At 49.0% G+C, this 14,400-nt stretch overlaps 1 protein-coding gene across 1 annotated transcript in view; it reads right to left on the bottom strand.

Annotated features, from left to right (window-relative positions):
* Positions 1 to 14,400, bottom strand: part of LOC120917750 (adhesion G-protein coupled receptor G1-like) — a 47,974-nt gene that overhangs the window by 29,210 nt on the left and 4,364 nt on the right. The window contains exon 2 of the mRNA XM_040329243.1: positions 6,527 to 6,949. Coding sequence (XP_040185177.1) covers positions 6,527 to 6,949 — 423 coding nt within the window. The remainder of the gene's footprint in view (positions 1 to 6,526; positions 6,950 to 14,400) is intronic.

The following is a 14,400-nucleotide window of genomic DNA, read 5'->3' as shown; positions in this document are numbered from 1 at the left end:
AGACGCAATTGCTTTCTGAATCTACCCCATAGTTGTTTTTAGTATAGTGTTTATGACAATGTTTTATGTGTAATAAAATTGATATCGATTTTTATTCTGACTTTGTTCTCATTTGGCATATTTCAAGTCCCACTACTCTTTTGTTTCAAAAATACCATATGGATAGAATACTACTTTATACGCAATATGTTGAATATATATACAGTAATACCTCATATTGCGAGTAAGGAGGTCTACGAGCGGTTCGCTATTTAATACAAGCTGTTATTTTTTTCAATTCTGACTCGTTTTGCGAGCGTTGTGTCGCAAAACGAGCAGGATTCAAGCTTCTGGGGTGTGCAGTACCGCATTTGGCCAGAGGCGAGGGGGGGCGCTGGTGATACTCAGCCATTCGGAGCTGCTCAAAAACAGCAGACACCAACTGTCAACATTACGCAGCAACTGTCAACATTACACAGCAACTGTGCAGTAAAACTGCAATGCAGTATTGTCACCCTGTGGGCGGCGGGGTCACTTTGCAAACGGTGGGGTCAGCGTTACACACTGACTGTAAGCAATACACACCAACTGTCACATTAAGGCCCAGATTCTCGTAGATGGGCGTAAAACTCCGCGGGCGTAACGTATCTCATTTACGTTACGCCGCCGCAAGTTTTACAGGCAAGTGCTTTATTCACAAAGAACTTGCCTGTAAAGTTGCGGCGGCGTAGCGTAAATCACCCGGCGCAAGCCCGCCTAATTCAAATTAGCCGGGTAGGGGGCGTGGAGCATTTAAATTAAGCGCCGAACGTACTGCGCATGCGCCGTCCGGAAAATATCCCAGGGTGCATTGCTCCAAATGACGTTGCAAGGACGTCATTGGTTTAGACGTTAACGTAAATGGCGTCCAGCGCCATTCACGGACGACTTGCGCAAACGACGTACATTTTTAAATTTCGACGCGGGAACGACGGCCATACTTAACATTGGTTGCCCCTCATATACCAGGGGCAACTTTACGCGTCGCAAATGCTACGGAAACGTCGTAAATTCACTGCGTCGACCGCGCGTACGTTCGGGAATCTCGCGTAAATAGCTAATTTGCATAGACAACGGGGAAAACGACGTCGGCGACACCTAGCGGCGGGAAAAAAAATTGCATCTAAGATCTGACAGCGTAAGAGCCTTACGCCTGTCAGATCTAATGGATATCTATGCGTAACTGATTCTAAGAATCAGGCGGGGCCAGATTAGGACTTACGACGGCGCACATGGCGTTGCGCCGTCGTAAGCCCGTTGAGAATCTGGCCCTAAGTGTCATTTCTGTTTGCTGCCTCCTTCCTCTGCTATCAGCATGAATCACTTCTGACAAGTTTTCCTGACACCAAGAGAAAAAAAGGTGACAGGGGAGGGACCTCCAGCTGATTGACAGCCTCAGCTCTGACCTGTGTGCTGTGTGAAAGAGGGGGGTTTCTTCTGTCCTATCAGCTCTCAGAGCTCTCCTCACTGAGCTCTGTAGTGTGTAGTTTCAGCTCTCCACCTCCTTGTTTTCTGAACCCTCAGACAAGCTTTATAAAGTCTGAACTTTATGTAGGGAAGAGAAGACTGCAGATAAACAGGTACAACCTATGTAGAAGGGTTGCTTTCATCTCTGTGTATTACCTGAGGATAGTCCCTTCCCTGTGTATATGGAGGGTTTACAACCACTTTTTTTCCTTTTGAAGTAAAGGACACAAGGAGTGTCAGAGGACTGAGCCCAGGACACTGCGCAGGGAGCGGCACTCCACCCGCCATCAATCATTAATCCCGCAGAGCTGCGCCCGCTGTACACAATCAGTAAACGGTGATAGCAGAATAATTACAACTGAAGGCAAATCATTAACATGGGTCAGCCGGTCCACAACAACAGGAAGGAGAGCAGGTGTGACAACCATCATATACACCTATGTCTGTGATCTCCACAACAGCCAATCAGATTTCAGCCGTCAGCCAAGCCACACCCCTTCTTAGCCAGAATAGAAGGACAGAGAGATTCGGCCCCATAGAAGGACAGAGGGATTCGGCCCCATAGACGGACAGAGGGATTCGGCCCTATAGAAGGACAGAGGGATCGGCCCCATAGACGGACAGAGGGATTCGGCCCCATAGAAGGACAGAGGGATTCGGCCCCATAGACGGACAGAGGGATTCGGCCCCATAGACGGACAGAGGGATTCGGCCCCATAGACGGACAGAGGGATTCGGCCCCATAGACGGACAGAGGGATTCGTTCCCATAGAAGGACAGAGGGATTCGGCCCCATAGAAGGACAGAGGGATTCGTTCCCATAGAAGGACAGAGGGATTCGGCCCCATAGACAGATAGAGGGATTCGGCCCCATAGAAGGACAGAGGGATTCATTCCCATAGAAGGACAGAGGGATTCGTTCCCATAGAAGGACAGAGGGATTCATTCCCATAGAAGGACAGAGGGATTCGGCCCCATAGAAGGACAGAGGGATTCGGCCCCATAGAAGGACAGAGGGATTCGGCCCCATAGAAGGACAGAGGGATTCGTTCCCATAGAAGGACAGAGGGATTCGGCCCCATAGAAGGACAGAGGGATTTGTTCCCATAGAAGGACAGAGGGATTCATTCCCATAGAAGGACAGAGGGATTCATTCCCATAGAAGGACAGAGGGATTCGGCCCCATAGAAGGACAGAGGGATTCGGCCCCATAGAAGGACAGAGGGATTCGGCCCCATAGAAGGACAGAGGGATTTGTTCCCATAGAAGGACAGAGGGATTCGGCCCCATAGACGGACAGAGGGATTCGGCCCCATAGACGGACAGAGGGATTCGGTCCCATAGAAGGACAGAGGGATTGAGTCCCATAGAAGGACAGAGGGATTCGGCCCCATAGAAGGACAGAGGGATTCGGTCCCATAGAAGGACAGAGGGATTCGGTCCCATAGAAGGACAGAGGGATTCGGCCCCATAGACGGACAGAGGGATTCGGCCCCATAGACGGACAGAGGGATTCGGTCCCATAGACGGACAGAGGGATTCGGCCCCATAGACGGACAGAGGGATTCGGCCCCATAGACGGACAGAGGGATTCGGTCCCATAGAAGGACAGAGGGATTGAGTCCCATAGAAGGACAGAGGGATTCGGCCCCATAGAAGGACAGAGGGATTCGGTCCCATAGAAGGACAGAGGGATTCGGTCCCATAGAAGGACAGAGGGATTCGTTCCCATAGACGGACAGAGGGATTCGTTCCCATAGAAGGACAGAGGGATTCGTTCCCATAGACAGACAGTCAGATTTGTATGTATGCGACGTCCAGCACTGTGCCAGTTGTGGTGGGCACACAGTGGCAGCATTGTCTCCCCGATGCACACAGCACCCCTCACCCGCCTTCCTATGTGAATTCTCAGAGTCTCGGCCTTGAGGCTGATATCTGCGGTGTCCCCCCCCCCCCCCTCCCCCGCACTAGTCGCTGACGCAGCGTTCTCGGGGAGGATGTGCTGATCTGGGACAATGTCTCTGGTTTGGGGTGAAGCAGACGGGGCCACACAAAGGTGGAAATGAAAGTCTGTGTGGGCCCCCGGAGCCGATACAGACATACAATACGGGGCCCATTTTATAGCCCCCCCCCCCCCCCCCCCCCCTGCACGGCCAATTATTTCTGTACAATTTATATAAAACATACAGGTGCAGATATCTGACAATACTCGGGGGTGGGGGGGGGGGGGCGGAGCTTTTATTCGACGATACTCACATTTTTGTAAATATTTTATTCTATCTTTTCATGTGACAACGCTGAAGAAATGACACATCTGCGCGCCGGACCCACAAACTAAGATGCGCCTAAAAATAGGCTTCATCCCGCCGACGTAACTTGCCTACGCCGGCGTAGCGTGGGCGCACATTTAGGCTGGACGCATCGATTTTCTATTCAAATATGCAAATGAGGGAAATACGGCGCTTCACGAACGTACGTGCGCCCGACGCGATGTGCGCGTAAGTCGTACGTCCGGCGTAAAGTTAAGCCCCATAAAGGAGGTGCAACCCAGCAGCAGATATGCAAAGGTCTGCACCAGGGAACTCAAGCCGGCGTATTTTACGTCGGACGCGTGTCTGGCTGGGGCGTAGGTTACGTTAACGCCATACGCAGTGATCCGGCGTAGTTTAGGCAGTTGTTCCGACGTGGTTGTGAGCATGCGCAGAGGGATGCGTCCTCTTCTCGGCGCATGCGCAGTTGATGATACGTATCTGTCTGGCGCTCGGCCCATCATTTGCATGGGGTCACGCCTCATTTGCATGGCTCACGCCCACTTCCACCTACGCCGACTTACGCCTTCGAAACCCAGCGCAGGGGGGGGATTTTATCTGACAAGACCCAGGGAGATATTTATCTGATAATACTCAGGGGGGGACGAGGACTTTTAATAGTACTCGGGGGGGACTTTTATTTGATAATACTCGGGGGAGGGGGATTTTTATCAGACAATACTCAGGGGGGGACGAGGACTTTATTTTAATAATACTGGGGGGGGAATTTTATGTGATAATACTCGGGGGAGGGGGATTTTTATCTGACAAGACCCAGGGAGATATCTGATAATACTCAGGAGGGACGAGGACTTTATTTTTAATAATACTCGGGGGGGGGGGGGGACTTTTATTTGAGAATAGTCGGGGGGGGGGGGTGGGATTTTTATCTGACAATACTCAGGGAAGGGTTATGAACAGATAAGACCTGATACTTCCTGCACTCCACATACAAACTCAGAGGCCCAGATTCAGCATAGCTTGCGCTATATTTGCGGGGGAGCAACGATTTTGCCCTGCGCCCCCGCAAATATTTTGCGCTGCCCTCGATTCACGGAGCAGTAGCTCCGTGAACCGCGAGGGCGCGCCGGCAAATTTGCCAGGCGTAAGCGCGCGCAAGTTAAATGATCCTGCCGGGGGCGGGAATCATTTAAATTAGGCGCGCTCCCGCGCCGAGCGTACAGCGCATGCTCCGTCGGGAAACTTTCCCGACGTGCATTGCGGCAAATGACGTCGCAAGGACGTCATTTGCTTCAAAGTGAACGTGAATGGCATCCAGCGCCATTCACGAATCACTTACGCAAACGCCGTGAAATTCAAATTTCACGGCGCAGGAAGGCCGGCTATACTTTAGCATTGGCTGCCCCTACTATTAGAAGGGGGCAACCTTGCGCTAAAGTTGCTGTACGGAAACTCCGTACCTGGCTTGCGCTGGGCCCGCGCAAGCTTGTGAATCAGTGGTAGTATGCAATTTGCATACTATACACAGATCACAATGGGAGCGCCCCCTAGCGGCCCCCGCAAGAATGCAGCCTAAAATCTGCGAGGCATAAGAGCCTTATGCCGCGCAGATTTTAGGCTGCAGTCGGTGTAACGAGGTTCCTGAATCAGGAGCATTCGTTACACCGGAGCAAGTAAGCAATTGCGCCGTGTAACTTATGGTTACACGGGCGCAATTGCTTCTTGAATCTGGGCCAGAGTATCTCTTTGGGGGGGGGGCACAATACTTGGGGAAAGGGGTCTTTATCTGAAAATACTCAGGCGGGGCTTATTTGATAATACTCAGGGGGGGGGGGGGATTTTTATCTGACAGTACTCAGGAGAGGTAATCTGACAAGACTTGGGGGCAAATTCATCTGATAATACACAAGGGGGGACTTTTATTTGATAATACCTAGGAAAGGGGGGGGGATCTTTTATTTGATAATACTCAGAGGGGGGACTTTTTATCTGACAACACTCAGGGAGGGGCTATGAACAGCTATATGATCCTCCCTGGGGGGGGGGGGGGATAAGGTTTCCCTTTAGATGGGAAGACTTTCCCTGGGGGGGGGGGGACTTTTTATCTGACAACACTCAGGGAGGGGCTATGAACAGCTATATGATATGATCCTCCCGGGGGGGGGGGGGGGATTAGGTTTCTCTTTAGATGGGCAGACTTTCCCCGGGGGGGGGGGAGGGGGACCAGGAGGATCCCAGGTAGGGGGTTTCCCTTTGGGGGGCAAATGGTCCTCCTAGGAGAAGGAGTAAATGGTCCCCCTGTGGGGGAGGACCTAGGAGTCTCATATGTATGGGGCTTCCCAAAAAAAATGCCTAGTGGGGGGGATCATCTAGAAAGTTCACAGTCTTCCCCTTTGTACCCTCCAAGTGCACCCCCATCAACAGGGCCATCTTAATAGCATCATGGGGCCCCTGGGCAAAGTAATGCTCTGGGGCCCCTACAATGATGACAGTGCAGGTAAACAGATATCAAGTAGGTAGGAGGCAGACTGCCTCCCCTGTGTATCTATCACTCTCAGTGCCATCATGGGGCAGCGTGGGCTCAAGGACCAGCTGCTTTGGGGATAGTGCAGGGGCCCCCCATGCTGCTGGGGCCCCTGGGCAGTGCCCAGGTGTGCCCTCTCATTAAGACAGCCCTGCCCATCAATAAGCCCCGCCTCTGTGTACATCCTGGTCATGATGAGTAAGGACCCCCTGATGAAGCTGTGACCCCACAATCCCACCACACTTACCATATCTTTTGGCCTGGATGGGGAATTCGTAGAAGCAGGAGTTGGCCTTGCGTTCCCCATTGATGGTGACGTTTATGAGGGAGAAGACGGGGTTACAGCTCTGCGTTGGATGTGGCAGGGCAGAGTCGTTACTCCTGGGAGATGGATGGCCAGGGATCTCACGGTGTAGGGTGATCCCATAGGTAAAGTTCAGAATATGAAGACCGGGAATCCAGTGCACACAGAAGGAGTACAGCCCCCGCCGATCCGGCAAAGTGATGTTATTGGAGGGCAGGTAAGGGGCGGAGATAGTCAGTTCCTCCGCGGAGTTCTCCACGCTCACCATATTATGCCGGGAATTGCCATGCCACCGCAAGATGTTTCTATTCTCCGACTGATTCCTCCATCCACACAGAGAGAAGCCCCCGACATCGGACAGGAGGCCTGGGGAGAGAAAACCCATAATTATTACATGGAATGTTCAATACCCGAAGAAGACCCATCACACTAGTCTCTATACAATATGTTGACACAGAAACATGTACAATCTATAGGGCCACACTGGTCTCTATACAATACAATGACATGGACCATACACAATCTATAGGGCCACACTGGTCTCTATACAATATGATGACATGGACAATACACAATCTATAGGGCCACACTGGTCTCTATACAATACGATGACACTGATCATGTACAGTCTATAGGTCCACAGTGGTTTCTATACAATATAATGACATGGACCATAAACAATTTATAGGGCCACACTGGTCTCGCAACAATACGATGACATGGACCATAAACAATCTATCGGGCCACACTGGACCTAATACAATATGAAGACATGGACCATGTACAATCTATAGGGCCACAGTAGTCTCTCTAAAATATGATAACATGGTCCATGTACAAATCTATAGGGCCACACTGGACTTTATACAATACAATGTCCTGGACCATGTACAATCTATAGGACCACACTGGTCTCAAAACAATATGATGACACAGACCATGTACAATCAATAGGGCCACACTGGTCTCTATACAATACGATGACACTGATCATGTACAGTCTATAGGTCCACAGTGGTTTCTATACAATATAATGACATGGACCATGTACAATTTATAGGGTGGATGGTGAACGGTCGGATGGATGGTGAACGGTCGGGTGAATGGTGAACAGTTGGGTGAATGGTGAACAGTCGGGTGAATGGTGAACGGTTGGATGAACGGTTGGGTGGATGGTGAACGGTTGGGTGGATGGTGAACGGTTGGGTGGATGGTGAACGGTTGGGTGGATGGTGAATGGTCGGGTGGATTGTGAACGGTTGGGTGGATGGTGAACGGTTGGGTGAACGGTCGGGTGGATGGTGAACGGTTGGGTGGATGGTGAACGGTTGGGTGGATGGTGAATGGTCGGGTGGATGGTGAACGGTTGGGTGGATGGTGAACGGTTGGGTGGATGGTGAACGGTTGGGTGGATGGTGAACGGTTGGGTGAACAGTTGGGTGGATGGTGAACGGTTGGGTGGATTGTGAATGGTCGGGTGAACAGTTGGGTGGATGGTGAACGGTTGGGTGGATTGTGAATGGTCGGGTGAATGGTGAACGATTGGGTGGATGGTGAACGGTCGTGTGAATGGTGAACGGTCGTGTGAATGGTGAACGGTCGGGTGAATGGTGAACGGTCGGGTGAATGGTGAACGGTTGGGTGGATGGTGAACGGTCGGATGGACATGCTCCTAAAACATTACAGATAGAGACTGACATTCCCAGGATCTTACTAATCTCCCATTGCTCCCTACACAGACTGACTGGGGACTGAACTCTGTGTGCACGACTATGGTGAACATTATTAATTTCATTGCGAAGCTGCAACATCGACACTTCCTGAGACTCACTTTGCCGCACACCACAAGACTAAGCAACACGACGGGTTTAACAAGGTAGTATTTTCGATTGTAAGCTTAGCTGATCATCACACCTTTTGTATGTTAGTTGTATAAACTGATACAGAATAAAGCGACGCTAAAGGAAGGAAATCTAATAATAATCATCTTCAAGAAATGTTCATTTATAAATAGAATTATCAGATTTCCCACACAGACAGGAAACTGACGCTTACAAGACTCCTCATCCATAGAACTCCAACATATATCGAAGCCGAGTCCTGCGGCATCCAATCACCTTCATCCAATCACCTTCTTCTAATCACCTCCTCCTTTCACCTTCATCCAATACCCTTCATCCAGTCACCTTCTAAAATCATCTTCTTCTTTTCCCCTTCATCCAATCACCTTCATCCAATCACCTTCTTCTAATCACCTCCTCCATTCACCTTCATCTAATAAACCTCATCTAATCCCCTTCATCCAATCACCTTCTTCTAATCACCTCCTCCTTTCACCTTCATCTAATCACCTTCCTCCAATCACCTTCTCCAATCATCTTCTAATCACCTCCTCCATTTAGCAACCTCATCTAATCCCCTTCATCCAATCACATTCATCCATTCATCTTCATCTAATAAACCTCATCTAATCCCCTTCATCCAATCACCTTCTTCAATCATCTTCTTCTAATCAACTCCTCCATTCACCTTCATCTAAGTAACTTCATCTAATCCCCTTCATCCATTCACCTTCTAAAATCATCTTCTTCTAATCCCCTTCGTCCATTCACCTTCATCTAATCAACCTTATCTAATCCCACTTCATCCAATCACCTTCACAATTCATCTTTTTTTAATCACCTCCTCCATTCACCTTCATCTAATCAACCTCATCTAATCCCCTATACCCAATCACCTTCTAAAATCATCTTCTTCTAACAACCTCCTCCAATCACCTTAATCTAATCAACCTCATCTTACCCCTTCATCAAATCGCCTTCTCCAATCACCTTCTTCTAATCACCTCCTCCATTCACCTTCCTCTAAGCAACCTTATCTAATCCCCTTCATCCAATCACCTTCTCCAATCTTCTTCTATTCACGTCCTGCATCTACCGTCATCTAATCAACCTCATCAAATTCCATTCACCCAATCATCTTCTAAAATCACCTCTTCCATTCACCTTCATCTAAGCAACCTCATCTAATCCCCTTCATCCAAATCACCTTCTTCCAATCACCTCCTCAATTCATCTTCATTTAATCAATTTCATCTAATCCTCTTCATCCAATCACTTTCTCCAATCATCTTCTAATCACCTCCTCCATTCACCTTTATCTAATCACCTCCTCCATTCACCTTCATCTAATCAACCTCATCTAATCCCCTTCATCCAATCACCTTCTCCAATCATCTTCTTCTAATCACCTCCTCCATTCACCTTCATCTAATCAACCTCATCTAATCCCCTTCGTCCAATCACCTTCTCCAATCATCTTCTTCTAATCACCTCCTCCATTCACCTTCATCTAAGCAACTTCATCTAATCCCCTTCATCCAATCACCTTCTCCAATCCCCTACTACTACTAGTTATCCCATGACCAATACTATTTATTGCATTACCACTACTACTAATAATCCCATTACCAATACTACTAATTATCCTATTACCAATACTGCTAGTTATCCCATGACCACACTACTGCTAGTTATCCAATGACCACACTACTGCTAGTTATCCCATGACCACACTACTGCTAGTTATCCCATGACCACACTACTGCTAGTTATCCAATGACCACACTACTGCTAGTTATCCCATGACCACACTACTGCTAGTTATCCAATGACCACACTACTGCTAGTTATCCCATGACCACACTACTGCTAGTTATCCCATGACCACACTACTGCTAGTTATCCAATGACCACACTACTGCTAGTTATCCCATGACCACACTACTGCTAGTTATCCAATGACCACACTACTGCTAGTTATCCCATGACCACACTACTGCTAGTTATCCAATGACCATGACTACTAGTTATTCTGGTATTGATACTACTAGTCATATCATGACTACTACTAGTTATCCAGTTACCAATGCTACCAGCTATATGATGACCAGTACCACTAGTTATCCTTTTACCAATACTATTAGTTATCCCATGACCACTACTGCTTGTTATCCCAAATAAAATCTAAATTTTTGAGTTGTCACCAGACGTGGAAGTGAAGACAAATCTGTACAACCTGAGAAAGTTTCAACCAATCCCCACGGCTCTCCACCATTCCCTGTCATTTTCTACTCTATATAAACGAAAGAAAACAAGTTTGAGCTTTGGATCAAATATCAAAGAGGATTAAGGAGTGCAGATCAGAGCCGCGCCGCTGGCAATGTGCCCATTTTCCTCGAAATATCAGAAGACTGAAGAGCTGACATTTTAGGACTTGTAGAGACCTGACATCACATACATGACATCACCTGCCCATTCCTGACCCGAGGAACCAGAAACTTCACTCCACCTGCCAGAGTAAAAACACACACCTTCCTCCACACGTATCACACATGAGTAACCGTAGACCCCGATCTACCTTTCGGGGTACACACACCTTCACAACATATAACATGATAAACCTGGAACCCCACTCCACCTGTCCAGGTACAACCCAACACACACCTTCCTCCACACGTATCACACATGAGTAACCGTAGACCCCGATCTACCTTTTGGGGTACACACACCTTCACACATATCACATGATAAACCTGGAACCCCACTCCACCTGTCCAGGTACAACCCAACACACATCTTTCTTCACTTATATCACACATGAGGCACCCGGAACCCAGGGTCGATCCTAGGCAGGGTGCACAGGGTGCTTTGCACCCAGGCGCCTGCAGAGGTGGGGGCGCCGAAGTGCCAGAGTTCTCCCCTCCCTCCTTCTCTCCTTGTTTGTGTCCGTCCAGAACTAGTGTTCTGAGCATAGGTATGTGTCCGTCCAGAACTGATGTGTGAGCATAGGTATGTGTCCGTCCAGAACTAGTGTTCTGAGCATAGGTATGTGTCCGTCCAGAACTGATGTGTGAGCATAGGTATGTGTCCGTCCAGAACTAGTGTTCTGAGCATAGGTATGTGTCCGTCCAGAACTAGTGTTCTGAGCATAGGTATGTGTCCGTCCAGAACTAGTGTTCTGAGCATAGGTATGTGTCCGTCCAGAACTAGTGTTCTGAGCATAGGTATGTGTCCGTCCAGAACTAGTGTTCTGAGCATACGTATGTGTCCGTCCAGAACTAGTGTTCTGAGCATAGGTGTGTGTCCGTCCAGAACTGATGTGTGAGCATAGGGCAGCCCACCCAGCCTGGCAGTGCTCGGGGGAGGGGCCGTTCCTCTTTCTGACACGAGGGTCCTAGTTTTCAGTGGCTGCTGATGTGCAGAAATTAATTGGGAGTCTTGGATCCCCGCGCTGTCTCCACCAACTCCAGTTGGAATGCCTCCCCCTTCCATCCAGGGCTGCACAGAGAGAGAACTGAGGTGAGTCACAGTGTTCAGTGTGCTGTGTGCTGGGGGTGGCATTCCCAGCATCCCTTTACACTTGCTCTGAGCTGCCCCTGTTCTAGATGTTTTATGGCATGATAGCTTGCATAGGATACACAGCCCCTGCCCATTCCTGCGCTTCAGTAGTCCATCTACAGATGTGATGTGTAATGAGATGTACCAAGAGCCCTTTCAGACTGAAAAAAGGGGAGGAGTTAGTAAAAATGACCACGCCCATGTGAGGGGCACCAGAAATATTTCTGCACCCAGGCGCCTGTGACCCTAGGATCGGCCCTGCCGGAAGCCCGCTTTACATGTCCGGGTGCACACTCCTTCACACATGAAGAACTTGGATTCCCACTCCACCTGTCCAGTTACAATTCAACACACACCTTTCTTCAGTTATATCACATATGAGGAACCCAAAATACACCTGTAAGGGTGCAACCCAACACACACCTTTCCCCACACATATTACACACGAGGCCCCTGAAACCCCGCTTCACCTGTCAGGGTGCAGCCCAGCATGCATGGTACCTGGAAACCTGCTCCACCTGTCCAGGTAAAACCCAACACACTGCTTTATCCACGTATATCACACATGAGGAACCCAAAACCCTGCTTTACCTGTCAGGGTGCAACCCAACACACACCTTTCCCCACACATGAAGATCCCGGAACCCCACTCCATCTATTGGAATACAACCCAACACACACCTTCACCCACACATATCACATAGAAGGAACCTGGAACCCCACTCCGCCTGTCCAGGTACAATCCAACACACACCTTTCTCCACTTTTTTCACACAAGGAACCTGGAACCTGTCGCAATACAACCCAATACACACCTATCCCCACATATATCACACATAAAGAACCCGGAACTCTTCTCCACATGTTGGAATACAACCCAACACACACCTTTCCCCATACATATCATACATAAAGAACCCGGAACCCCGCTCCAACTGTCAGAATACAACCCAACGCACACCTTCCTCCACACATATCACATATGAGGAACCAGGAACCCCACTCCGTCTGTTCAGGTACAATCCAACACACAGCTTTCTCCACTTTTCTCACACATGAGGAACCTGAAACCCTACTCCACCTGTCGCAATACAACACAACGTACACCTGCCCCCACATATATCACACATGAAGAACCCGGAACCCCGCTCAAACTGTCGGAATACAACCCAACACACATCTTCCCCCATACATATCATACATGAAGAACCCGGAACCCCGCACCAACTGTCGAAATACAACCCAACGCACACCTTTCCCCACACATATCACACATGAGGAACCTGGAAACCTGCTCCACCTGTCCAGGTAAAACCCAACACACTGCTTTATCCACGTATATCACACATGAGGAACCCCAAACCCTGCTTTACCTGTCAGGGTGCAACCCAACACACACCTTTCCCCACACATGAAGATCCCGGAACCCCACTCCACCTATTGGAATACAACCCAACACACACCTTCCCCCACACATATCACATAAAAGGAACCTGGAACCCCACTCCGCCTGTCCAGGTACAATCCAACACACACCTTTCTCCACTTTTGTCACACAAGGAACCTGAAACCCCACTCAACCTGTCGCAATACAACCCAATACACACCTATCCCCACATAAAGAAGCCAGAACTCTGCTCCACATGTTGGAATACAACCCAACACACACACACACCTTTCCCCATACATATCATACATAAAGAACCCGGAACCCTGCTCCAACTGTCAGAATACAACCCAACGCACACCTTCCTCCACACATATCACATATGAGGAACCAGGAACCCCACTCCGTCTGTTCAGGTACAATCCAACACACACCTTTCTCCACTTTTGTCACACAAGGAACCTGAAACCCTACTCAACCTGTCGCAATACAACACAACATACACCTGCCCCCACATATATCACACATGAAGAACCCGGAACCTTGCTCTACCTGTTGGAATACAACCCAACACACACCTTCCCCCATACATATCATACATGAAGAACCCGGAACCCCGCTCCAACTGTCGGAATACAACCCAACACACACCTTTCCCCACACATATTACACACAAGGAACCTGGAAACCTGCTCCACCTGTCCAGGTAAAACCCAACACACTGCTTTATCCACGTATATCACACATGAGGAACCCAAAACCCTGCTTTACCTGTCAGGGTGCAACCCAACACACACCTTTCCCCACACATATCACACATGAAGATCCCGGAACCCCACTCCACCTATTGGAATACAACCCAACACACACCTTCCCCCACACATATCACATAAAAGGAACCTGGAACCCCACTCCGCCTGTCCAGGTACAATCCAACACACACCTTTCTCCACTTTTGTCACACAAGGAACCTGAAACCCTACTCCACCTGTCGCAATACAACCCAATACACACCTATCCCCACATAAAGA

This window comes from Rana temporaria, chromosome 11, assembly GCF_905171775.1.
Source record: "Rana temporaria chromosome 11, aRanTem1.1, whole genome shotgun sequence".
In the NCBI taxonomy this organism is placed as follows: Eukaryota; Metazoa; Chordata; class Amphibia; order Anura; family Ranidae; genus Rana; species Rana temporaria.
Note: the sequence above shows the minus strand (reverse complement) of the source record. Positions and strands in the feature narration are given on the sequence as shown.